The sequence below is a fragment of the Haliotis asinina genome, chromosome 16, assembly GCF_037392515.1.
Source record: "Haliotis asinina isolate JCU_RB_2024 chromosome 16, JCU_Hal_asi_v2, whole genome shotgun sequence".
In the NCBI taxonomy this organism is placed as follows: Eukaryota; Metazoa; Mollusca; class Gastropoda; order Lepetellida; family Haliotidae; genus Haliotis; species Haliotis asinina.
Window position 1 is genome coordinate 20,210,472 of NC_090295.1, and position 27,516 is coordinate 20,237,987.

General features: G+C 40.0%; 1 protein-coding gene across 1 annotated transcript; it reads left to right on the top strand.

Annotated features, from left to right (window-relative positions):
- The first annotated feature begins 190 nt into the window (after positions 1-190).
- Positions 191-27,089, top strand: LOC137268141 (putative nuclear envelope pore membrane protein POM 121B). The gene is made up of 11 exons (XM_067802669.1): positions 191-842; positions 1,451-1,684; positions 3,451-3,534; positions 3,892-3,963; positions 11,021-11,273; positions 12,436-12,551; positions 13,524-13,605; positions 15,267-15,389; positions 16,611-16,734; positions 18,216-20,315; positions 22,189-27,089. The coding sequence occupies exons 1-11, from the start codon at positions 235-237 to the stop codon at positions 22,308-22,310; spliced, it is 3,918 nt and encodes a 1,305-aa protein (XP_067658770.1). The 5' UTR covers positions 191-234; the 3' UTR covers positions 22,311-27,089.
- Positions 27,090-27,516: the final 427 nt, after the last annotated feature.

The following is a 27,516-nucleotide window of genomic DNA, read 5'->3' on the forward strand; positions in this document are numbered from 1 at the left end:
TTCTGGAAGTGCGGAGAGGTTAAAATAATCACATTACTAAGCAAGTAAATGCTTTGACGGATATTTTTGCATGGTATTTATAAATGAAATGACAACTTGGAAATAAGCGGGCACAATTGTAATAAAAAATTCAGTTTATTTTCAACCAACTGGCGAATTCCCCGTCCGTTTCTGTTGTCCGACCGGATACTCTCGTGTCGAACGCACCGGGAGAATGTGAAAGTTTTAAGAATAATGTCTTTAAATTTTTCTACTGTTCTAACTGTTGTTTTCTTAACGTTGTTATCTTGTATCGTGTTTGGTTTTAAAACAACTCTCTTTTTATATATTTTGACTGTTTTATGTGTGTTTTTATTGGTCGAGGGTAGAGAATGGACCGGTCTTCTTCCGGTGAGACTTTCAGAGCACCTGGCACCGGTCGCTGACCGTATCAGAGAAACCACAGGATATATCGGCACTGTTCTCCACAAACCTTTATTCAGAAGCCAAACTCCAAACATGTTTGAGAGTTGGAACCCTTTGCAATGGTTGTGGAAAGGAAAAGACGGCCAAACGCCAGGATCGCGACCAGTGATGAGATCCAAGTTTGCCAGGAGAACCAAAAATTCAAAATTTGGTCAGAGTAAGCAAAAAGAGAGATCTAACGCACTGAATTCACCAGCTCCCATATCTGTGTCAAGTCCAAAGTCACCAAAGAGAGGCCTTAGTGGAAATGTATCGACTGGAGATTTAAATACAAGTGTGTCTGTGTTAAATGCATCTGGTCCTCTGCTGTCCACCCCATTGATGCCCATGATAAAAAGAGCTGTAGCCAACACATCCGGACACAATGACACTTTCAGGTAAGTCGATCTTACCAGGTTGCTCCTTAGATTTGTCAGCATTACACTGAACTTAAGAAGAGAGTTTAAAAGCAATGCTATTTGAGTGTCGGTCTTGACATAACTATATTCACATAAATGTTTACTGTTATTTCAATCCAGTTGCAGTTGCACAGTTTGGAACAACCTGTTCTATCATCATGATAATTAAGATTTATGTAGAATTCCATTATCTGATGACCATGATGTTAGAGACAGTCAGTGCCCAGATTTGTTGATTCTATTTTCCCTGTAGTGTACCACTTTTAGAATTATGAAGGGTTATAATGAAACAAGTTGATCATAGCTTTTCTGATAATCCCCATGTGCTGATTTAGCATGTCCACTGCTCATTTTGTCATGAGTGTTATTTTTGTAAGATTACTAGTCTATGTGAAAATAACAGATTATGCTGTTTACGTGAATCCCATGGTCCATGGCTGTGTCTTACTGTGCCAGTTTGACTTTGTCAGAGTTTTCCTGTCCTATTTACATGCAACTGATTCATCTGTTTACTGTTTTCATTTTTCAAACATATGTGCTACATATGTATTTGTAATCATTGTGTTCTATTCTCCTTCATGTTCTAGCCCGGATGTCAGTTCCCCACTTGTTAGTGGCAGTCGAAGTCGACCAGTCAGACGAGCCAACACGTTCCACTTCACTCCAACACATCCTGTAGATTCATCACCTGGAGTTTTGCCATGGGTACGCTTTGGCAGGAGAGATCGACATTCCCTGTATAAAGCCGACATCAATTCATTCAAACATCAAAACACTGTACGGGTAGCTCCACCTGATCCTCATAGAGTTATCTCACCAAGGTAAGCCAAGTGTTTGAACGCGCAAACAGGGTGACTCATTTTTAGAGAAAATTTTAGGATTGTAATGATAAAGAAGACAACACTAGAATATGTTTCGTGATAAACTGGATATGATACAAACCATGATACACTACATTTTCAGTGTTTGCTCTGATGCAGAAAACCTGCATATTAAATGCACAAATTATCACAAATACACAGTCAATTGTCATTGCTAATGCAATGCTACTGAGCCCTAAGTTCAGCTAATCAAAGCTTGTAATTTGCTGTTTTTCTAAACTACTTAGTTTATTGTTTGCTGCTCAGTGCTGATTAACTACCTAACCTGCTTTACCTTGTTTTTTGTCCGTATTAAGCAATCACAGTTGATGTCATGATGAAAGTTCCATACTGGAGTTGACTCCCCAAAACATGTCCATGACTCCCTCTAGTGATGACTCCTAAATTTTCATATCTGGGGCAAACACTGGATATCCTGGTATGGCAGGGAAGGAAAGTTTAGACTTACAGGGAAAATTTTTGTTCAGTAAAATAAGGATATGCGGTTTGTATCTGATGTATGTTAAAATGGACTGATGTGTATCATAGTATATCTCATCATGCTTATGAAAGACAATATATAGTGTGTGCCAGATTTTCGGTGGTAAATTTCACTTTTGGTCTTTGGTATTTATGGTCTGTTATAATTGAAAATGTTAATATATATTGTATATTTATATACTTATCCTATCTCACAGTACTTTGTTAGTGAGCGCTTGGGTAGCCTAGTGGTTAAAAGCATTCACTCGTCACGCCAAGAACCCCATTTCAGTTCCCCACATGTGTACAAGGTTTGATTCTTTGAAGCCCATTTCTGGTCTCCCCCACCATAATATTGCTAAAAGCGGCATTAAACCAAATATAAATGTCAAAAAGACTTTAATCACAGAAGTGGAATCCCAATTTTAACCGGTGTTTACATTTTACATTGATCCTAATAAACATTCGTCAACAGTCCAAGCTTGTACCTGGTTTCGAGGTGCCATACAATATTTAGCATGTTTAGCATTATTACATCCTCATTCCAAACTGTGTTGATTAGCAATGTGCATACATATATACTGCAAGAACAACTTCAACAGAAACTTGCTCAACATCGCTAGGATTATTTGATTATTTGAGTGTCGAGGTGATAGGTCATAGAGAGAAACTTTAGTGTACACAATGACCCCAGCACCCCATTTACCTTGCAACAAGATTTCACAAATCAAAAGGACGGCCACAGATTTTAATTTGATTGGATTTTTGACAGTGTTAAATGCAAATGGAATATGTGGGTGATGAAGATGACTGACTTTTGATACAAGACAATGTAATGTTGCATTTATGCATTTTGCTCACATAATGACTGGAATTTTAATGTTCTGTCAGACAAAGTTTTAAAAAGCTTTAAACTATGAGTAATACATAAAATACTGTGTCTGCTATGCATTAACAATTTTATCAAAGTCAAGAATAGTGCAGTTAAATATGCATAAATTGAGCCTTTCTGGTCTTTCCTCTTCCATCACTCTCCATAGGCAAAGTACTCACTCATTCACACTGAAGATCCAGATTCAATTTACCTCAGGCACAATAGTTGTTGCCCATTTCTGGTTCCCCCCACTGTGATAGTGTGAACTTGCTGGTATGCTGCTAAAAGCCATACAAAACCATACTCACTCACTCACTCCAGTCTCTCTCTTTTTTGTAGTACCCTTTACATCAGTGCTTCTTTCTGTTCACAGTTTAATGCCATTGAAAGAGAGAACCGACAACACACCAAAGCCAGTGGACACACAAGCTGTGGTCAATGCACTCAGGGAAAGAAGGCAACACATAAAACCAGTCTTGGGCTTGGGGGGATACTATTTACTGCTTAACCTCAATACAACAAAGTTCTATGAACTATGATGTTTAATGTTTTCAAGTTCATAAATAATCGTCACAATCTTCTCATCATTTCCTTTCTCTTCCTCATTGTAAGCCTGACACAGTCTTGATTTCTTTTGCAAACAGAACATTTCAGAAAATTAAATTAGGCAGATTTTGTTTCATAGCCAGGCCCACAGGTTTTCATTTGCAACCTGTACATACTACCTGTACTGAAGGATTGATAAATTGATCCTGTTAATGATATCCTTCCAACATTCATGGAACTAACAACATTTGTATTTTGTCTATTCCAGGAAAAGATCACTTGTTGTTGCAGTAGAAGATGACACACTTTTTGAAGAATCAGGTCAACATGCCAAGAGAAGGTGATTCAGTGTAGTTTGTTCTCACTTTGAAAACTTATTATTCATGTCAAGACTGGAAATGACAAATATTGGCAGAAGTGAAAACCCGTACTCAATATGTAGAGTTGTGTGCCTAACCCTGACATGAAAAGAATGTCTGATGTTGACTGTCATTATGTCTAACATCCTAACTGCTTGAGTGAAATGATGGTCTAAGATAAGTAACATCAAAAAGGCTTAATTGTGAACAGCTGTACAAGTGTTAGTAAACTTAGTTTCAGCATTATTCGTCACAGTCCTCTACTGAGTCTGGCAGGTGGACCTTGTAGGAGGTCACATCAGGTACCCTTTCACATTGACCAATCAGAGCACAGCTTACCAAATCACGAATGTGGACATTTGCACAAACCTTTTGAACCTCTACTTCGAAAAGGTTTGTATCTGAATGATTCTGAATGCTGTTTTCAGTACGGTCACTTCCAGGTGATGCACATGGACCATGCTACAATAATGTTAACAATGAGTAAACAGTCACTGAAAAAAGTGTGTTTGTCAGTATTCACTAATTCAGTTTGTGGAAATATTAGCTAATAGTAACCACGTCATCAAAAAGCCCTTAGCATATATACTCCAGGTTAAATATTCTTTTGTGTGTGGATTCTTTTTGTTGAAATATCAGTGTCAGTGACTGGGGAATTTTCTAAGCCCCACCAAACCCTAAACAGTAACCATTGTCTGGATAAATCTGTTCGTTCCTTTCACATTTGATTGGATGGTCACAGGTTACTCAAAGGTTACCTGATGCGACCTCCTACTAGGTTGTAAAACTCAGCGTGGAATTGTAACAAATGATACTGAGACTAAGTTTACTTAGACTGACAGCCATATCAAACTGTGTGCTCTGAAACTCCTGGGCACCCGTGGCGAGCCACCTCATCGTGGTGGGTGCTGGGTAACGCCAAGAGCTCGCCGACATCCCCGTAGTGGACCCGGGGGGATATTTGGTCCACCAACCCGTTTGCCATGGGTTGCAGCCCTGTGTCGGCGGAGGAGGGGATCCTGGTGGTTGAGAGTAATAGGAGCTTGCAACCGTGTTCCTGTTGCTCAATACACCACTTCGGCCCTGACTTCGCCTAGACGGGTGGTCGAATAGGCCCGGTTCGACCAATCGGCTGGTCATGCCAAGCCCTGTGCATGGAGCATTATTATATTTATCAATGCACATATATCATTTGGAATCGTTGTAAATTTGGACTTGGCTTTATAATCTAAAACATGTTGAATTTGAAGTATGTTGTTCTGTAATTTGCCTAGAGTCCTATGCCAGAAGGCGGTGGCTCATGGGCCAATCTGGTAGAATTATTAATCTCTTAATTCTTCTGCTGGAGTATATCATCCGGGTATCCTTGGTGCTGCAAGCTGGAGGCCCGCTTGCTTTAGCATTGTCCTTGTGATACTCCGTGGTGGGTGGGGAGCTCGGATGATGAATCATATGACACCAATCATGGCTTATGAAATACCCCCCAAAAAAACCAAACGTCCACTTGAAATTGATCCCGTTGATACTTCTCATAGACCGTCTCTATCGATTGAGTATTGGCCACGTTTCCTCGTTATTGAGACTCCGGACAAGACACCATTGAAGTTGAACCCTTTCGCAGTATCTAAGGGCATTCAAGGTATTGCTGGGGATGTCAAGAACATTAGACGCTTGCGTTCGGGTGCATTGCTAATAGAGTGTGGCAAGAAACAGCAGACAACCAATCTGATGAACATTGAATCTTTTGTGGGCATTCCGGTCACGGTCTCTGCTCACAAGACCTTGAACACAAGTAAAGGTATCGTCAGAGATTGTGATCGGTTGTTTGCTGACATGTCCGAGCTTGATATAGCATGCGAAATGAAGGATCAAGGTGTGCTGTATGTGAAGCGCTTTTCCACCCGAAAAAACAATGAAACAATCCAAACAAATACCTATCTGTTTTCTTTTTCATTGCCAAATGCTCCCAAATCAGTAAAGGCGGGTTACTGCAATATCCAAGTTGAAACCTACATCCCCAACCCGCTCAGGTGTTTTAAATGTCAGAAATATGGACACGGTGTATCTACCTGCACATTGTCTGTTGTGTGTGCTCACTGTGGTGAGAAGACACACACAACAGAAGATTGTGACAGTGACTTTAAAAAATGCACTAACTGCTCTGGCGACCATTCATCTTCGTCAAAACAGTGTCCAATATGGAAAGAGCAAATGGCGATTAACAAAATAAAGTTCACCCAAAATATCTCTTTTTCTGAGGCAAAGAAACTGGTGAAGAGATCTGACCTTCTAGAAAGTTATGCTACAGTAGCAAAATCATCATCTGAATTCAGCTCTAAAATAACAAAATCATCCACAGGATGCCAAACTACCTTGACTTGGGTCAGTTCCGACTCCCCACAGGTTTTATACCCTGCTATATCATCCCAGACTGAGGAATCACTTCCTACTACATCAAAGTCCTCTGATCATAAGTCATCTTCACAGTCACGCTCTGAGTCTCATTCAACAGCTGATAGACAACAAATTGTTAAAACTAAACCCAAACCTAAGTCAGATGCTTCAAAACAACAAAGTGGCAGAGCTCCTAAGGGGTCACAAAATAAAATTCAATTGTTTAATAAATATGGGTCTCTTGAAGATATGGACGTTTCTGAAAACGTCCATTCTAGGGCACATAGCTTGTCGCCCTCCAAAAGAGTGCGGGGTAGATCCCCAAAAAATCCCCCCAAAAGATAGTTTATTCCAATAATATTGTACAATGGAACTGCAGAGGTTTGAGGGCTAATTTACATGAATTACAGCTATTAGTCCAAGATTTCACACCTTCAGCGTTATGTCTCCAAGAGACATATTTAAAACAAACAGATGCATTTGACCTTCGCCATTTTAATGCATATCATTGTTTTTCACCTCTGGGTGATAGGGCCACTGGCGGATCATCCATTCTAGTCAAACAAAATGTTATTCAAAGCCCTGTTTCACTTAATTCTAATATGCAGGCTGTTGCAGTGAGAATTATTTTACATGTAGCGTTTACGCTATGCTCTCTTTATATTTCACCATCTTCGGCTTTTGCCAAAACCGATCTTCAAGCTCTATATGATCAGCTCCCAAAGCCCTGTATTATAATGGGAGATTTAAATGGCCACAACCCACTCTGGGGTAGTGTAAATACAAACACTAGAGGTAAATTGTTGGAGGACTTTTGTTCTGACAATGATTTATGTATTTATAATGATGGTTCCAACACATATTTACACCCTGCTACAGGGACTTATTCTGCTCTCGACTTGTCACTTACAAATTCAGAACTATTTAATGAATTTGAATGGTCAGTCCACGATGACCTCTGTGGAAGTGACCATTTTCCTACTATATTAAAAGCTGTAACTCCATCTGATGTTCCTCCATCATCAAAGCGGAATTTTACAAAGGCTAACTGGACTTTATATGAAACACTGTGTGCTGAAAAACTTAAACCCGAACTTTTTATTGACGTTCCTGATGCTATTAAATGTTTTACTGATGAACTGAATTCCATAGCTGATGAGTGTATACCAAATTCCTCTGTAGTTCCACACATAAGAAAACCATGGTTCAACGATGAGTGCAAACAAGCTAGGAAGGCAAGGAAAAAGGCAGAACATTATTTCCGTCGCCATCCTATGGTACATAATTTAAATAAATTTAAAATTTTAAATGCTAAAGCGCGGCGTACTTTTAAACAAAACAAACGCCAATCTTGGCAAAATTATGTGTCCAAAATAAATTCTCGGACACCCATGTCCAAGGTATGGAACATGGTCCAGAAAATCAAAGGTAAAGGTACTAAATCTACTGTCCATCATCTCAAACATGGAGATCAATTGCTTACTGATAAATCAGATATTGCTAATAAACTAGGTGAAACCCTTGCTAAACACTCTTCCTCTTCAAATTATGTACCAAAATTCCAGCAATATCAAAAACAACAAGAAAAGAAAACTATTAATTTCAATTCTGATAATGGGGAAGATTATAATGAAGCGTTTTCTATTCATGAACTCCATACTGCTCTTGATCAAGCTCATGACACTGCTACTGGAGCTGATAACATACATTATCAACTCCTGAAGCACTTACCAGAATCCTGCCTAGAAACTCTTCTCAATATTTTTGATGATATTTGGACATCGGGTAACTTTCCTCCCTCATGGCGTGACGCCATAGTAGTACCCATACCTAAACCTGGACGTGATCATACGGATCCATCCAATTATCGTCCGATTTCATTAACTAGCTGTGTTTGCAAGACCATGGAACGCATGATAAACAATCGACTAGTTTGGTACTTGGAAACAAATAACCTTATAACTGATATACAGTGTGGTTTCCGTAAAAACAGAAGTACTGTCGATCACTTAGTGCGTTTAGAATCATTTGTTAAAAATGCACTAATTAATAAACAACATACTGTGTCTATCTTTTTTGATCTAGAAAAAGCATATGACACAACCTGGAAATATGGTATTTTAAGAGACCTACATGACTACGGCTTGCGAGGTCGTTTACCTCAATTTATAGCAAATTTTTTAAAGGACAGACAGTTTCAAGTTCGAGTGGGTTCTACCCTGTCTGATCATTACAATCAGGATCAGGGTGTTCCACAAGGCAGTATTTTGTCTGTCACACTTTTTAGCATAAAGATAAACAGTTTATCAAAAGTTTTAAACGATTCAATTGATGGATCATTATTTGTGGATGATTTTAATATTTCTTGTCGTGGGAAAAATATGCATACTATTGAACGACAACTGCAGTTGTGTTTAAACAAAATAAATAAATGGTGTCTTGAAAACGGCTTTAAATTTTCTAAATCCAAAACTAACTGTATACATTTTTGCAGAAAATATAAACCACATAAGGACTCTGAACTATCTCTAGATGGCACTCCCATCAAAGTTGTAAAGGAGGCCAAGTTCTTGGGCCTAATCTTTGACTCCCATTTAACATTTCTGCCTCATATCAAGTCCCTTAAAACTAAATGCTTGAAGGCTCTTGACTTGTTGAAAGTTGTTTCCAACACAAAGTGGGGAGGAGATCAAGCAACCCTCTTACACCTGTATCGATCACTCATACGTTCGAAACTCGATTATGGTTCCATCGTATATGGTGGAGCCTGCAACAGCAACCTTAAACTTCTTGATTCTGTCCACCATCAAGGCTTAAGACTTTGCCTTGGGTCTTTCAGAACTTCACCTATTGATAGTCTCTACGTTGAGGCCGATGAACCATCTCTTACTCAACGTCGTATAAAATTGTCTTTACAATACACTACTAAATTATATTCTGATGAATCTAACCCTGCCTATAACTGTGTGTTCAATCCCCTTTATGAAGATTTGTATAACAAAAAGTCTTCTCTTGTTCCACCTCTTGGGCACAGAATTAAACCATTTATTTCTTCTGCCGGTATTGAGCTGGAAAGTATATCGCCTTCCCGTCTTCTTTCTTCTCCTCCTTGGCAGTTGGTTAGGCCACAAGTTGACCTAACATTAACATTTTTTAAAAAATCAGAAACAAATGACTTACAATATAAACAAGAATATCATCAATTAAAGCATAAATATAGCAATTACAAACCTTTATTTACAGATGGGTCCAAGGATGGTGGCGCAGTGGCTTGTGCCACTGTCATTGGATCCAGAACAATATCTTCTAGATTACCAGATAATAGTTCTATTTTTACAGCTGAAGCTAACGCCATATTAACAGCTCTCAAATATATTCAAAGACACCCGAAACGTAAACAATATATAATCTATTCCGATTCTCTTTCTTGCCTTCAGGCTATTAAAAATATTTCTTGCAAACATCCACTTTTAATAGAAATTATTGAATTGTATAATGATCTTGCTACTGGCCAATACGACATCGTCTTTTGTTGGTTACCCAGCCATGTAGGCATTTCTGGTAACACACTGGCTGACCTTGCTGCTAAAGCAGCACTCAACAAATCTGTGACACCACTTCTTATTCCTTATAGTGATTACAAAGCCACCATTAGATCTTATATCCGTGATCTGATGCAAAAGAAGTGGGACACCCAAGTGGGTATCAATAAATTACATGAGACAAAACCTTACATTGGTTATACCCACTTGGGTTGTCAGTCCAGATTTGAAGAGGTTATTTTGCGACGATGTCGTGTTGGCCACACTAGATACACTCATGCGTACCTGTTAAAAGGTGAAGATCCTCCATTTTGTATCCCTTGTGATGAGAGAGTCACGGTCAAGCATATTCTGCTTGACTGTGTTGAATTCTCCATCACAAGGGATAAGTATTTTACAGTTAAAACAATTAAGGATCTTTTTACCAGCGTTAATTCTCATTTAATTATAGGTTTTTTAAAAGAAATTGATTTTTTGGTTGAATTTTGAATAATATGTTTCTGTAAATAGATGTATTTTAATGACTGGTAGTTTGAATTAGTAACTTGAATTGTTGGTGGCTGTACCCTCAAAGGGGGTTGAAGTATTGTAAAATTATTGTCCTCCTGAGAGGGTACGTAAGTCCACAAACATGCAAAGTAAATTCTAAATTTCCACGTTTTTAATGGTAGTATAAGTGTATTTTTATTGTATGGCTAGATTTCCGAAATTGCTGATGGCTGAGGGGATGATGTAAATCCAGCTAGGGTCCATGCAGGTAGCAAAAGTACTGTAAGTCCCCATGGTCCCTAGAATGGTGATCTACCTTCAGTTGTTGGCAATCTATAGCCCGGTTTTATATTGTATTGTCCTCTATAGATAAATTGTTTTAGGCATAGCTACTAGTTTTACATTCATTTCTGTGATGTTCTAGTTTTTTACTGTCCTTCGTCGACTGATTGTTATAATACTCATATATTCCATTTTAATGTTCCGTTCCCGTCACGATATGGCTGAAATATTGCCGATGTGACATTAAATTTTAACTCACTCACTCACTCACTCACTGAAACTCCTGTTATTAAAACGAAAGAAAATATTTTACAGTTTGTGGTTGTTGCAGGCGTCAGGAAAGTAGCCAGTCGACAGCTTCCTCAGCATCTCTGCCACCAATGCCAGATAACCTGCCGGACCTGTCAGACAAGAACGTGATGATGCAGCTGGATGAGGTCAGTCTGAAGCGTCCGTCTGCTCCCAGCAGGGAGGCCATGGAGGAGGCAGAACAGGACGTCAGTGTTGCCAAGCGACAGAAGAACACGCGTAACAACCCCATCACCAGCTCACTCAGCTCTAGCAGGAGGATTCTGATCAGAGAGGTACATGTCGATAAATATTTGATTGAGACTTAGTGAATATGTCCAGCACTGGTTCTTAATTCCAGTCACTAAACCATATTCAGTTGCAGGGAGATATTCCTCTATGAATCCAGGGATCAAATTTCGGAAAACTTTCACAAATTGCATCCATTACCATGATTCTTGTGATTACACATTAACTGCTCTTTAATTTCATTTCAAACATCAACATGAAAGAAAGGGTAGGGGAGATAACTCATATTACCCAGAAACCTCAGGGTCAGGCTGGTGCCTTCTTGTTGTTGCCAACACAACATGGAGGCGTGTTTGTAACTTGAATTCTGATTGATATGTTATAACACAAGTTGCATAACCAATCAACTTTGAAAATGTAAGTCTAGGAAGGGATTATGAGATTGTGAGAAACCCAGGAATTGATCATAGGAGCAGGACAGGTTTAATGACGTGATCCCAGGGTGAAAGTAGATGTTAGTAGAAGAAGATGGTCATGCCCTTCAGTGAGGAAAGTAAAGCTGGTCCCAAAAGCTGAGAAAATCTAGAACTCATCCCGCATGGTCTATCAGCAAAATATTGTGTTTGTGGATTTTACAACATGGTTGTATCTATGATTTACATTGATAATTTAATAATAATAATGTGTCCATTTATATAGAGTAAACTCCAATCCAGCTATGCTTATAGTGCTAACAATGAATAGCACAGCACATTATAACCCCGGATAAACCAAGTTATACACAAGTCAGCCATGGTCACATTACTTATCCCACTGATTACCTATTTTAAATGAATTCAGTTGCCTAAGGTGAAAGCAGATGTATGACCTGTGCTTTGTTGTCGGGCAGGATTGAAGTCATAGAAACTCTCAGAAGTCAAGCTGCCAAACATTGTCACCCATCCAAGGACTCGCGTCCAACATTGCTCAACTTCACCTGGTTTGTGACCTGAGCTCTGTGCATTGTCATACAACTAAAAGAATATCAAAGGGACACAACACACTTCTGGTCTTGCCTCAAGCATGCAGCTCCATCATGCATTACCAGCTTGCATCAACTAAAGCTTGTTGATATGATAATTGTTGTCTTGTCCCTATCACCTGTCTTGTACTTAATACGGCTGTATTGTTTGAAAGATGTTGCCATGACATATTTTTTTCACACTTCAGAGAATAGAAGCCAGGAGTAAGACTCCTCTGTCTCATCTAGATGCAGACCTTCCACGAAGCAAGAGGCGAGCTACTGACCAATCTCCGGCCCCTACAACCGATATCCCTGAGACAGTGTAGGTGTCATGTCAACCATGTTGAAAATGTCCATCAGATAGGATAGGTGTCATTTTGAGAATGTCCCTCAGACAGTGAATTTCTCATATCAGCCATGTTGAAGTATAGGCGTCATGTTAGCCATCTTGAAATATCCCTCAGAGGGTGTAGGTGTCATGTCAGCCATTTTTCAAATGTCCTCCAAATAGGATGTGTCATGTCAGCCATCTTGAAAATGTCCATCAACAGTATAGGTGTCATGTTACAGAGATGGCAAGCACTCTGATTTTGGAGGAGTTACTCCGATTTTCAAACACAAAATCTACTCTGTAGAAAAACCTGACGTTTAGAAAATACAAATATGTTTATGAATTTAGAATCTTTGAAAGAATTTTAGTAGATAGCCATTTGATTATGTTCATTTGAGTTAAGTATTATCTGGTTAAGTATGCCCAGAAATTGCATATTTCCAGCAGACAAAATCTGGTGTTGTAGGGGAGGCCCCCCAGACACAAACCATGAAAAGGGTCGTGATCCCCGTCTCACCCTCACCCCCAACTTGCACCTTCAGGGTTCGAGAATTGCTTTGAGCAAGGCATGACTTTACTTCTGGAAAATGTCCCTCTGATAGAATGGGGGTCATGTCGGCCTCTTGAAAATGTCCCTCAGGTGGGATTGGGGACATGTCAGCATCTTGAAAATGTCCCACAAATAGGATAGGGGGCATGTCAGCATCTTGAAAATGTCCCTTAGAGAGGATTGGGGGCATGTCGGTCATCTTGAAAATGTCCCTCAGAGAGGATGGGGGCATGTCAGCCATCTTGAAAATGTCCTTCAGACAGGATTGGGGGCATGTCAGCAACTTGAAAATGTCCCTCAGAGAGGATTAGGGGGCATGTCAGCAGTCTTGAAAATGTCCCTTAGATAGAGTGGGGGGCCTGTCAGTCAACTGAAGCCCTGTAATAACTTGCACGTTTTCTGCTTTGTTCCAGGGATGGTGATTCTGTCATGACTCCAGACTGTGAAGAAAACAGACTTGATGCAGCCACTACTGAATCTGTTAGTCAAGATAAGGTACCTATTTTAAATTAGTAATTTCTTCTCGACCTGACTCTTGCTTATTATGCTTATGTCCTCCCTCTATGCAAAGATAGTGGAAGACTTGGAATCTCTAGAATTTCGCTTCTACCTGAAGCTGACGTACAATACACTCACCCATCAGAGCCTCCCTTTTCCGGTCACATGACCAACCACACTTGTCACTCTCTCCTTCATCACCCGACAAGGACAGTTGGAGGCATTTTGGGAACTGATATTGCAGTAACAGTAGCCTTTTGCTATATACAGGATCTTATGATGTATTATTTTCTCGGTTTCCATGGAAACGTTTCGGACCTATTCTGAAAAGTGAGAGGTGTGTTTCGTTTCCAGAACAGAACTCAAAAACTTCTCAATATCTGTGAGTAAAACTTGGTAGATATGTGTGGCAGACCCCAAAGTGGTGCCTTCTGCTATTTACAGGTTTTTGTGATTTAATTTTTTCTCCGGTTCCATGGACACATTTCGGACTTAGTCTCAAAATGGAGGGATAGGCTTCGTTTCTGGAGCATAACTCAAAAACTGTTCTATATTTTTCTGCAAAACTTGGTAGATATGTGTGGCAGACCCTAAAGTGGTGCATTTTGCTATTTACAAGTTTTTGTGATGTATTATTTTCGCGGTTTCCATGGAAACATTTCGGACATAGTCTCAAAAGTGAGAGGTGTGTTTCGTTTCCGGAACAGAACTCAAAAAGTTCTTAATATCTGTGAGTAAAACTTGGTAGATATTTGTGGCAGACCCCTAAGTGGTGCATTTTGCTATTTACAGGTTTTCGTGATTTATTATTTTCTCGGGTTCCATGGACACATTTCGGACTTAGTCTCAACATGGTGGGATAGGCTTTCATTTTCAGAGCACAACTCAAATACCATTTGATATCTTTCAACATATCTTGGCAGATATATGAGGCACATCTTGAAGTGGTGCCTTTTGCTGTTTACAGATATATGGCATTTATATTTTTCATGATTTCCATAGAAACGATTCAAACTTAGTCTAAGAAAACATCAAGTAACCTTCAGATGATTTGTCCTTTCAAATATGTGGGGTGATATGTCATGTTCTGATGACTCTTGTTTATCAAAATTGATATTTTATACTTATCCTGACTCATGGTGTCGAGCCCTCTTAACCGTCCCTCTCAGGTACACTGAATTCACAGTAATTCTCATGTAGGGCTTATGAGACTTCGGAGAGAGTGATAAGGATGTTGGTCTTGTGACCCTCTTTTGGGGGAAAGGGAGACTTCAAGTGGGTGAGTGTTTTGTACATCCGATTCAATCAGATGGGAATCTATGAGTCATGATAAGTACAAAATGAATTTTATTTAAAAAATTACGTAATTGTAATTCAAATTAAGAGTAATCATTCTGCTTCATTATTATCTTGAAATCCTGGAATGTATTGATACAGAATGGTTCAATGTTTGACTGTAATACCTGTTGTAAAGTGACAAATACAGTATGTACTTTACAGAAAGCATGCCTTTGAACTTGCAATTATTTTTGTCAAATTTTACAAAACAGGCTCTTTGTTGCAAAAATATTCAAGTGTTTCTTTCCTAGTATTTAACACATCAGTTGTTATCAAGACTTAAAATGTCTTCATATATATGTGATGTTTTGTTTGTCCAGTCATCCACACCATCCAGTAAGACATCGACACCCAACAGGAGATTGCAGCTGGATGGTGTACACAAGCCAACAAGACGGAGGAACCTGTCCTTGTACCCAGGCTTGAATTCTTCATTTGCTGGGGTGAGTGTCCTGAAGTAATCAGTCCTGTCCCAGGAGTTTAATATTTTTGGTGTCGGTATTTTTAAGTAATCAATCCCAGTACCTTGCCTTCCTTACTTCATAAGTTGGGTTTAGTATTCTGTAATCTGTCCCAGAAGCCAGTTGTCTCACCCTTTACCTTGGCTGCAGTGCTTCATTTGCTGGTGTTAGTACCACAGTAGTCTCACCCTTTACCTAGGCTTCAATGCTTCATTTGCTGGTGTTGGTACAACAGTAATCTGACCCTTTACCTTGGCTTCATTTGCTGGTGTTAGTACCACAGTCGTCTCACCCTTTACCTTGGCTTCATTTGCTGGTGTTAGTACCACAGTCGTCTCACCCTTTACTTTGGCTTCATTTGCTGGTGTTGGTACCACAGTAATCTGACCCTTCACCTTGGCTTCAGTGCTTCATTTGCTGGTGTTGGTACCACAGTAGTCTGACCCTTTACCTAGGCTTCAGTGCTTCATTTGATGGTGTTGTTACCACAGTAATCTGACCCTTCACCTAGGCTTCAGTGCTTCATTTGCTGGTGTTGGTACCACAGTAATCTGACCCTTTACCTTGGCTTCAATGCTTCATTTGCTGGTGTTGTTACCACAGTAATCTGACCCTTTACCTAGGCTTCAATGCTTCATTTGCTGGTGTTGGTACAACAGTAAGCTGACCCTTTACCTTGGCTTCAGTGCTTCATTTGCTTGTGTTGTTACCACAGTAATCTGACCCTTCACCTAAGCTTCAGTGCTTCATTTGCTGGTGTTGGTACCACAGCAGTCTGACCCTTTACCTTGGCTTCAAAGCTTCATTTGCTGGTGTTTGTGCTACAGTAATCTGACCCTTTACCCAGGCTTCAGTGCTTCATTTGCTGGTGTTGGTACCACAGTAATCTGACCCTTTACCTAGGCTTCAATGCTTCATGTGCTGGTGTTGGGACCACAGTAATCTGATCCTTTACCTTGGCTTCAATGATCAATTTGCTGTTGCTGGTATTCTGTACTTACCTGTCTCTGTATTTTTGGTACAATATTTGTAATTCAGTGGGAATCTCAAATTCATTTGTAAAGGTAAATATTCTGTAGTCAGAACCCAGACTTGAATTGTACATTTGCTGAAGTTTCTGTTCCCTACCCTGTACCCCATGTGCTAGGACTGGTATAACGTCCAGAGGTATGTAAACTGATCTTGCAGTTGACTGCTATTCAGGTACCAGTGGCGCGAGTGTCAGCTACAGCAGATGACTATGAGGCAGATCGAGAGGCTGAGCGGCAGCGAGTGCAGGACATGTTGGAAGATGCCGAGACATCCATCAAACAGAAGAGCATTCCAGGTGCAATAACAATACAATATAGGAAAAGTTCAGTCAATAGTTCAGTAGCCATGGCCATCCTCCAGTCTGTGAGTGAGAGTTTAGTTATACGCCGCACTCAGCTGTATTCCAGCTATATGGCGGCGGTCTGTAAATAGTCATGATCAACAGCATGAGCATCGATCTGTGCAACTGGGAACCAGTGACGTGTCAACCAAGTCTGTGAGCCTGACCACCCAATCCCATTATTCACCTGTTAAGACAAACATAGTTGCCTTTCGTGGCAGCATGGGTTGCTGAAGGCCTGTTCTACTCCAGACCTTCACAGGTTCCAGCTACTTGATGGAACACTTTCTTGTCTTCAACTTGATGGTTGGTTGGTTGGTTGGTTGGTTGGCTGGTTGTTACATAAAGCTGCACCCTGTAGTGTTCCAACGATATGGCAGGCCTGTCTGTAAATAATCAATCTGGACCAGGCAGTCCAGTGATTTATGTCAGTGTACACAATGAGAACACAGTAGCATGTGTCAGCTAAATTAGTGAGTCTGACAACCCGATGCCTCTTACCTCAAGGTGTCATGGGGCAGTCCAGTGGTTAAGGCGTTCACCCATCAAGCTGAAGACCCGGGTTCAATTCTCCACCTTTTCACAATATGTGAAGCCTATTTCTGGTGTCCCCAGCTGTGAGATTGCTGGAATATAGCTCAAGGCAGTATAAAACTCACTCACTCACAAAAGCATGGGTTGCTGAAGATCAATTTTAGCATGTATCATCACATGTAGTTCCAGTTGTATGATAGTGGTCTTGAAATAATAGATAAGTAGCAGGGGCCCCTTTCACAAAGCTCTCATAAGCCTAAGATCTCGTAACTTTTCTCGTAGCATTCGTACCTCCTATACCATAACATAGGAAGTAGGAATGCTACGAGAAAAGTTACGAGACCTTAGGCTTACGAGAGTTTTGTGAAAGGGGCCCCAGGTCTGACCATTCTATTATAAGTCACCTCTTCTATAACTACAGCAGGTTTGCCTGACAAGCAGTTTGTCGTGATTCCCTGTTAGTGCTGTTACAGTTTGGTGTAAACATGATTCCAGATACTCCATATTCAATTACTTGTCCCAAAGGGTTGACCTTACAGGTCTAAAGTAGAAATAAAGAATCAGTCCTGGAGACAAGAAAAGATGGAACTTGTTATTACTCTACCTGATGCTTAGCAGTGAGGGAATAGGAATTGATCGGCTCTGAGTCAGCATACTGTATTTGAGTTGGGTATCCATTTGAAACTACTGTAGAAATGACATTTGTTGCGATGATTGACACACAAACTTATGCATGTTGCTTTCTGTCTTGAAATTGACGTTGAACCCTTTTACACCTCACAAAGTTAGGGTTTCTCATTTTGGCAGCCACAATGCCAAATTCCGCAAAAGTTCACAGCCACAATGGTGCATTGTGAAGTTCAGATGAATCTTCCTGGTTGTAAATATGTCTCTTGTTGCAGGTACTGATGCGGTGGACTCGGCTGCTGCTCCTGCAAGTTCCAGCCAAACGGCAGCCACAATCAGCACTACTTCATCTCAGCAGGCAGGCATCAGCACATCTTCATCACTCCTGTCTGTACCCACTAATACCAAGACCTTGACATCTGTCAGCCAGACTCCAACCTTATCATCCACCAACCCTCTGTTGAACACCATACCAACCTCCACCACCAATCCTCTCTTAAACAGCAAGCCGACTCCAAGTACAAATCCTTTGTTGAACACTAAACTGGCACCCACTACCACAGCTTCCCAAGTGGACCTCACCTTCAAGCCTATCTTTGGTGCTGTGACCACAGGATCATCTGCTAGCACCTCAACAACAGCATCGGTGACAACCCCAGTGTCATCCACGACTGCTTCAAGCTTCAACCCCATCTTTCCACCAGCAGCATCAACAGCTGTGTCTACAGGAACATCAACAACAACAACAACAACAAACCTTGTTGTGCCGACTCCATCAACTAAAACAGACACTGGCAGTTCTGGCTTAACAGCAGCTCAGGCACTGTTTAACACATTTAATTCACCTGCCAATCCCCCACCCCCATACCCAGGCACTACCCAAGTCGGAAATGCCCCTGTCAACTTCTCCAGTGCTCCAGCTAAACCAAGCTCTCAAGTCATCGGCATCTTACCCCTGACTACCAGTACACCCAAGCCTGCAGTTCAACCTGGCTTCTCGTTATCTGGACCTACTGCTCTACAGTTTGGGCAGACTTCAGCTCCTTCATCAACTAGTACAGCATCTTCGAACCAACCAGGATCTACTGGACTTCCAGTCCCTACTTTTTCTTTTGGTCAACAACCTGCAGCAACTACCACAAATGTTACATTTGGAGGAAGTGGTTCTGTACCTGCGACCACAAAAGACATCACTGCAGGACAGACAACTGGACTTTCAACTCCAGCTAAAAACCTGTTTGGAGCAGCTACCACTGCATCATCCACTGCATCAAACGTGCTTGGGTTTGGGCAGAATCTCACCGGTTCAGCAACTGTTAATCAGTTTGGACAGAATACTGCTGTATCCACTGCTTCTAGTGGGTTTCAGTTCGGACAGAGTAACAGCTCGACTGCACAGTCTTCTGGGTTTCAGGTGGGATCAGTGTCAACAACTCAAGCAAAGACTTCCTCAGGTCCAGGGTTATTCTCCTTTGGTGCAACTTCTGCAGCTGGGACAGCAGCTTCGTTTGGCAACACCAGCAACACTGCACTTGGAGTTAGTAGCACAGCTGCTCCAGTGTTTGGATCCGGGAGCACTTCCACAACTGCCTTTGGAACAGGAACAAGTGCAGCATCAGTGTTTGGAAAAGGAACAAGTTCAACATCAGCCTTTGTTTCTGGAATGAATGCGGCATCACCCTTTGGAACAGGAACGAGTGCTTCTTCGGCCTTTGGTTCAGGAACAAATACATCAGCCTTTGGGACAGGAACAAGTGCACCATCTGGCTTTGGGGCGGGAGCAAGTGCAACATCAGCCTTTGGTTTAGGGACAAGTGGTACAGCCTTTGGTTCTGGAAACAATTCAGCACCAGCTTTTGGTACTGGATCAGCTCCTGGATTTGGGTCTGCAACAGGAACGGCTACTTCTGCATTTGGAACAAGCTCAGGGACAGCTGCATTTGGCTCAAGTACTGGGCCAGTTGCTCCAGCATTTGGAGCTGGTGCAAGCACTACAAAACAGAACAACACAGGGTCAAGTACATTCACATTTGGTAACACTGCCACTCCTTCACAGCCAGCCTTCGGATCCAGTCAGGCTGCATCGTCTGTGTTCGGGGCACCATCTAACAGCCAAGACCAGAAACAGACAAGTGTGTTTGGTGCACCCACCACCCAAGCAGGGTTCAATTTTGGATCTACAGCAAGTGCATTTTCCACAGGTTCTCAACCTGGGTTTGGACAGTCATCGTCTGGGTTTGGAAGCACGAGTACACCCAATAAAAACAACACTCCAGGTACATTTCAGTTTGGGCAAACAAGTCAGCCAAGTACAGGGGAAAACAAGGGATTCAACTTCAATGCGTCCTTCACAGGTTCTCCACAAGTAAACTTTGGTAAGTTAAACGTTCATTTGTTGTTTATCTTGATGTTATTATGTATATTCGTACATTCACCTCAGCTTTCATTTTCACTGACGGAAACATTGTACATTCAGTTGAAAAATAGTAAAACAAAAGGTAAAAGTCAATTACTATATTGTGTGAATGATGTGCGAATCTTGTTTTACACAACAATGAATGGCTTTCTGCTGTTAAAATTGTGTACAAACAAGCCTCACCATCAGAGAAACAAAAGTGTAACTCGCTGGGATCAGGCAGTTCTTAAGACATACTTGAGTCAGAGTAGCCCAGTGGTGAAAGTATTTGCTTGCCATGCCAGGTATGATTCTCCACAGGGGTACAATTTGTCTGATAAAATCTGTAGGCCTTTGTCGTGATATTGCTGGAATACTGCTGAAAGTGGTGTAAAACCATACTCACATCCATTCACTGTCAGATCAACCCTATTATGTACACATGGCATCCTCTAATCCTCCTATGATTACTCCCCACTCATTTATTGCCTGGATTTGTGTAGGTACAAAGGTGCCATAAGATCCTGTGGTCTCATGGATGATGATCTAACTTTAGTAGCTGGCATATTCAAAATGCCATGTTTTGGGAAGTGATATCCTTGTACAGAGAAACCCATCTAAACTGGCACCCCACTGGACCAAACTGAAAAATGACAGTTTGGACAGATTAAACGGATTAAACCAGTGCTTATTTTTTTCCTCTCTTACTCTTGTCACTCTTGAAAACAGTTAATGCAATCCCCCAGCGTTTACAAAGCATAACCCTGGTAATCCTACATGCATTTGATTCACGATGCAATCACTACTTCCTGGTTATCTATATTCTATATCCTATCTAACATGCTGAGAGGAGTGTATTGGAATAAGGGACTGGACCGCTCATACCCATGCCGACTTTGAACCACAGGGTTCAAAATTCCCATTGCCCGATGCCCGGGACAAGTCAGTTTTCATTTTGGGCAATCAATTAATAGTGTCTTACTTGTCAGTAGGCTACAAGATAATTTCTCCTTACGGTTTCAAACTGCAAGTAAACTTGGATTTCATTTCATATCCACTCAAAATGTAGCTATTAAACTTCACAATGATGATAAAGTAGAGTTATCTGTCTTTGCTGTTTATCACTTCTAAATAAATAGTCCACTAAACATTAACATCAAATACCATGTTGATTTATTCTTTCATAATTTCATCATCATGATTATGTCGTAAAAATCAGGACAAGTGGAAAATTAGTCAGGACAAGTTACATGTACTTTCTTGAAATTACTTGCCCTGTGGCAAGTGGCTTTTAAATATAATTTTGAACCAGCTGATTCACCACATAATCACTGCTCATAGCCAAGCCAGTTCAGACAATGTTAATTACAGTTAAAATTGCTTGTTGAGATCGGAAAGTCATGCCAGAATACAGAATAGACAGATGCACATCACACAATGTTTTTATAATCATAATATTGTTGTAAGCTGACAGACCGAAATTTTTTCCTGTTTTGATAGTGTGCTGGATTAGATAGATGCCAGTGTTGGCAGGTTTCACTTTATGGTTAAGAAATGTTATAGATGAACCTATGTGAGTCTAGTCTAGTGAGTTTATTGTTCTTTTTAGATGTGTAGTTGCTGATGTGACTTCAAGTAACATTATCATTATATGAGTCCAGCATGGAATAATAATCTTCAACCCATCAGATTCAGCCTGATAGTTAAAGGTCATGATCATGTTAGCATATGGGTGCTACAATCATTGTTGCATGGAGCGTGTTTGGTGCAGGCAACCCAGAACCATTTTCCTTCCCATGTCTTTATTTACTGCTTCCAGGTGTAAGCTAACTGACCACATCTCTTGATTTCAGGAACCCCGAACACTCCCAACACTTCTTTCGGCACTCCATCCAACAATATGTTCAGTGCCACCGGGGTGCCACCCAAGCCACGGGTTGCTGCACGAGGGCGCAGGAGGGGTACCAGGAGATGAGAGTCCCACCTAGAAGCCAGCTCAGCAAACAGGAGGCGCTGGACCATGGGTCTCCACCGCTCCACATTTCTAGCAGACTCAGCTGTTACGACATCTCTTCTTGTTCTCCAGTGTTGACATTAAGATACAACTGTTCAGTTGCGTTAACAAAGACAGAGTATTTAAGAGACTATTTTATCAACAGGGTATCTCCAACTGTCACTTGAAGATGCTGACAATGTGGAAATGGTATCAGGGTTGAATTATGAGTGTAGCCAGTTATTGAGGCAGCTGGTAAATAGTATCCAAACCCTCAGAAAAGAGGTATTCTATGCCCTCTTCCTGAGTAGGCAGTGTGGCACCCTTGTGATTAAAGTGAAGACGTGGGTTCCATTCCCCACACAGATACAGTATGTGAAGCCCATTTCTGGGATCACTCGCTGTGATATTGCAAGAATATTGTAAAAAGCAGCGTAAAATATACTCACTCTTCCTGTGTAAGATGTGTGGGTTGCACATGCATAGTGATGTAACAGTAATGTTCAGGGCATTCTTTTTTAAGATTAACATGCATATACTGGTAATACACATGCATACTGATGTGCATGATTCAGAAGGATGTGGAGCAAGAATTCTCATAGCTACAGCAGGGATACAGACAATTATTATCCATTGAAGTAAGATGTATAGAAATATTTACAATACAAAGCAATAATTGAGAACATTGAACAGCTTACTGTTTCATATAATTGCATTAAGAGAAGAAGAACTTCAGGCACATCAAGTGTTATGTATAAGCATGCATAATCATGGTAAAAGTAGGTGTGGAGGCAAACAGCTGATAACTGCTTCAGCAGATAACTACTTCAGCATTGTTTCATCCTCCAGCTATATACTCAACATCTCTCCTGTGTTTTTCTGCTGGCTGATTTATGAGAATAACCAAGGAAATAGCAACAACTTTTCCTGAAACATTTACAAGTTGCGTTCCAGAAGTTGTCTTTGTGCAACAGAAGTCATAGGTCTGTATGATAACACCTTTGCACTACAATAGCTTTTTAGTATGAATCCTGGATTAAAAACATACCTACACCCTCAGAAAACCTGCATTATTTCCAGTTTTAATATGCTTGTGAGACTGGACAAACTTGCTTCTGCTTGAGGGATAGTTCCTTCCTTCATACCAAGTGCATAACCTGATCAAATTTGCCATTCCATTTCATTAATGAGGCATTTCAACATAGGAAATGTTCAGTTAACAGATTTACTTGCTTAACTGTTAGTCTACCTCAAGGTTTTGACAGGCTTTGCGTTAATTTCAACACTTTAGTTTGGTAATCAATGAATGTACAGCATGGGCATATTCTAGTAGTTGAGGTGCCATGTTTGATTCACATGGTCAGAGCAGCTTTTGTTTTATATGGTATGTGTTATGTTTGTGAAAATACGGGGGCATGGATCTGTTTTTATATTTTTCCTTCATGGCATCAGATGCACTCTAGTCCTCACAGAATTGCATTCCTCCAGGCAGGGCTCCAGATAAAGCGGGTATTTGTGTATTGTACTCAGTGAAATGACATTTACTCAATTGATTTCAAATCTGGGTGTACAAAAAAATCTGAGGATCACTTAAAATCCAATGGGTCCGTAATACCTTGCATGCTTTACTCAGTTAACTAAATTGTATGCTAATTTACCCAGGCGCCTGAACTCTATACCAGCCTTAGCAAATGTGAAGCAATGCTTGTATATACTGTCTGGAGGTTACTGTAGTATTCATGTGACTTCAGTTGTTGAGTATTTGAATATGGCTGCCAACTATTTGGCACTATAAGAATTACTATGAACTTAGGCCTATTAAACGTACCAGTTATCCAATAAGGGTAAGAAACTGTAAAACTACAAGTGCAATTACTCATACATAAACAGACATGGGAGTAAATACCCTATTTCTTGAAAAATTATCTGGAGCTCTGTCCAGGTACTTGGCATGCTAGCAGCCGTGGTATATTTTTGATAGGTTTGATGCTGCCAATGCTACAAAATTGTTGTGCTCTTTTTCACTTGTCAGATAATCAATCATGATTGCTGAATGTAACAGACACTAGAAGTTGTTTCATCTGTAAAGAAGTAAACAAAACATGGGGTTTATTTTATCTGTAAAGGGCATTTGAAAAGTTTATAGATCATGTTAGTCATTAAATCCTGTGTTCAAATTCTGTATCTTGACAGACCTCAGAGGATATCAGTCTTGCCAGCATTCGAGCACGTTCATTAAGAGTACAGTGTGGCTGTTTGAAAAATATGATGATTAACTTACAAGGTTAAAAATAGGAGACAAAATTATAAGGTTAAGACAGAAAGACAATATAGTTCAGTATGCATTTGTACAGTTTGATTGATTCAGTTATGAAACTGAGTATCTAATCAAATTATTGAAGCCTTATGGAAACATTAAGAAACAGTTACAAAGGAAGAAGCCCCTTTGCCAAACTGTTGAAAGATGTCAGATCTACGTAAAACTTGTCAGTTTTGGTTCTGTGGTCTGCTTTATCTCAACCAGGAGAGCATGTTCACAATTCACAATTCATTTTCTTTTGTGTCCCAGTCAATTAGCTGTCATCTTCATCCTCACCAACTTCACTTCTGTGCCCCTTTCCTAAATAGGACTCTAAATGGCCACAAAGAAAACTACAAAATATGATAAAGAAGTGCATACCCATCAAACATTTGGGCTTTGTATGAATATCACCCATCAGATTTCTCTTTACAGATGTTTGAACAGGGTTAAAAAGGGCATCCATCCTTTAAAAAATAATTGGGTGAAAACTAGATATTTATTTCATTGTGGCCTTTAATCTTTCATAAAGCTTGTAATATATTCCGTAGCATTTTGTATGTTATTTCATATTGTTCAGATTAACACTTTATTTGTAAAGTCATGTGTACATGAAACTGTATTGTCATTGATGCTAGTGTAATGCATCAAAACACTAATGCACTTATTTAAGCATTTATATCCTACATGCAAGAAGCATGTTTATTTCGTATCTCTCAATCAAAAAGTTGTGTTCATTATTTTCTGAAAGTGTATGATAACTTAGCAACTGTTTGCATAGCTGAGATGGTATTTCTCTGTACATTCAGGAATGTGAGAGTATGTGTATTTCTGTATGATGGTGATATACATGTAAAACCTTCACCATGGTATATGTTTATGAGTGAAGCGCTATTGTAGTCTGTATTCTCCAATTTGTGAATTCGCTTTTCATGTGACCTTCACCTTAGTATCATCTTCTGTTAATGACAAACATTCAAGCAGCTATCAATGACATGTTTAACTATTCTCTTGGTGTTAATATATTTTCTAGAAATATACAATCATGCTCTGGACTCTCGTCTTTCTAAGGATAATTTTTGAAGTGTCCACATAAATCGAAAGCGATATTAAAGTATATGCTTCATAATCCGGAAATCATGCCAAACTGTAGATATTTCAGGTACAATGTAGGGCAGACTGTCAAAGTGAAACTGTATTTGACTTATTCCTCAGTGGTGAATTTTGGCATGTCAATCTAGTTTTTTCTACCCTAAGTTTTTCAAAGGACAAACAGGCTGAAGTTTTTGAAACTGTTCCCATCTCTTCAAATGCAACAGCTATAACATATTTCAGTATGTTGTGCTAATTTGCAGTAGAGCGTGTGGATTTCTTTCTATCAACATTTTTCTAAAAATGATATATGTATTGATTGGTGAAAACAGCTGTTGCCTGTAATGATGTGTCCTGGTTCTAGTGTAGTGTTCATTGTAGTGTTTCTGCTCTAGCTGTGGGTACTGCCACTTAAGACTGTAGTTAACAGAAGCAGAGAAGTAAGTGTTGCTCAAACTCAGGTAGTATTTAAGTGCTATATTTAAGTTGAACTTAATACCCATTGGCTTTGTGCTTAGATGCTTCTTAAGTAATTGTTGTTCTGTCGAAGAGTTTATTCAGGCACAATTTAGTGTTCTTTTAGTTTTATATTTTTATAACTCCTGAGAGAGAACATTTACTTCCCTGCAGTCGACATGGGAGTATTGTCTGAGAATGGATGCAAACGTTGGGTGTATTTTATATGGTGATTACGGAGATGAGTTATGGGATGAACCTGTGTTGATGATGTGGAAATGAGAGACTGGATTTAAAAATATGTTGTATTATGTATGTGAAGATGATCAGAAGGGTAGTGATACTTTGGTTCATGTATTTGGTACATATTGTTCACTTGAAACACTGGGCGGTGTAGTAACCTGGCATGTTCTGTGCCTATGTGGGTACATTGTGCAGAGCCTATTTCTAGCCTCAAATTTGATATTGCTGGAATATTGCTAAAAGCTGCCTGAAACTAATCTCACTCACACTTGAAGCACAAAGATGGTGTAATTGACGTTGAAGAAAGGTGTTTAAATGATTGATTGACAAAAATGATAGTTCAGTTCAATTGTTTTGAATTGTTTTTCGTTTAAGGAGATGATTGTTCAGTGAAGCGGCTGTAAAATATCAAATGCTCTTCCGAAGGGTAGTGTTTACCAAATCGTTCTTGTGTCCGCAATATGTGTGCATCCAATCTTGTTATCATTGTATCGCCTGCCCATTGTGTGTGCTATGACCAGACTATGACCAGAAACTGTGGAAAATGTGTGATTATTTCTGTAAGGGTGAAGAAATAAACTTATGTTTCAGATATTTATTTTGGCACTTGTGTTTTCGATGAATAATGCTCATTCATGACATCTAACTTTGTAATAAATTCATACACGTGATTTATGTGTTATGTTCTTACGTCTTTACTGGGCTAGAAATAGATTAGCTCTGAATATATTATTTGTGCTTCGTTGCCATTTGTGATTTTTTCTTCGCACCAGTAGATCATCCCCGCAAGCGCTCTCTTTGAATATTGGAATTGGGTTTTACTTTATTTCGACCAAAGCCTCAAAGTTACCCATTTGAGACTGTAAAATATTTTTCGGAAGTACTTGCCAACGGTGTCTGGAAAACGGCGTGGCGTGAAAAAATATAAAGTGTTAACCAGATTTGGTGGCAATATATGACCTCGTAATCCTCAGGCAAACACGCATAGTAGCGTTTTAGGAGTGCCAGATTTCGTAAAGACAGGTCAGATGGGATAAAAATTTAAGAGCGGTGAATCGAACCCTTGGCGCCAGCCCAGCTGACAATTTCACGTCACAA

Coding starts and splice junctions, on each gene's coding strand:
- LOC137268141 (XM_067802669.1), top strand. CDS start 235: ATGTCTTTAAATTTTTCTACTGTTCTAACTGTTGTTTTCTTAACGTTG. Junction 11,274..12,435: donor GGAGGATTCTGATCAGAGAG/GTACATGTCGAT, acceptor TTCACACTTCAG/AGAATAGAAGCCAGGAGTAA. Junction 16,735..18,215: donor CAAACAGAAGAGCATTCCAG/GTGCAATAACAA, acceptor CTCTTGTTGCAG/GTACTGATGCGGTGGACTCG.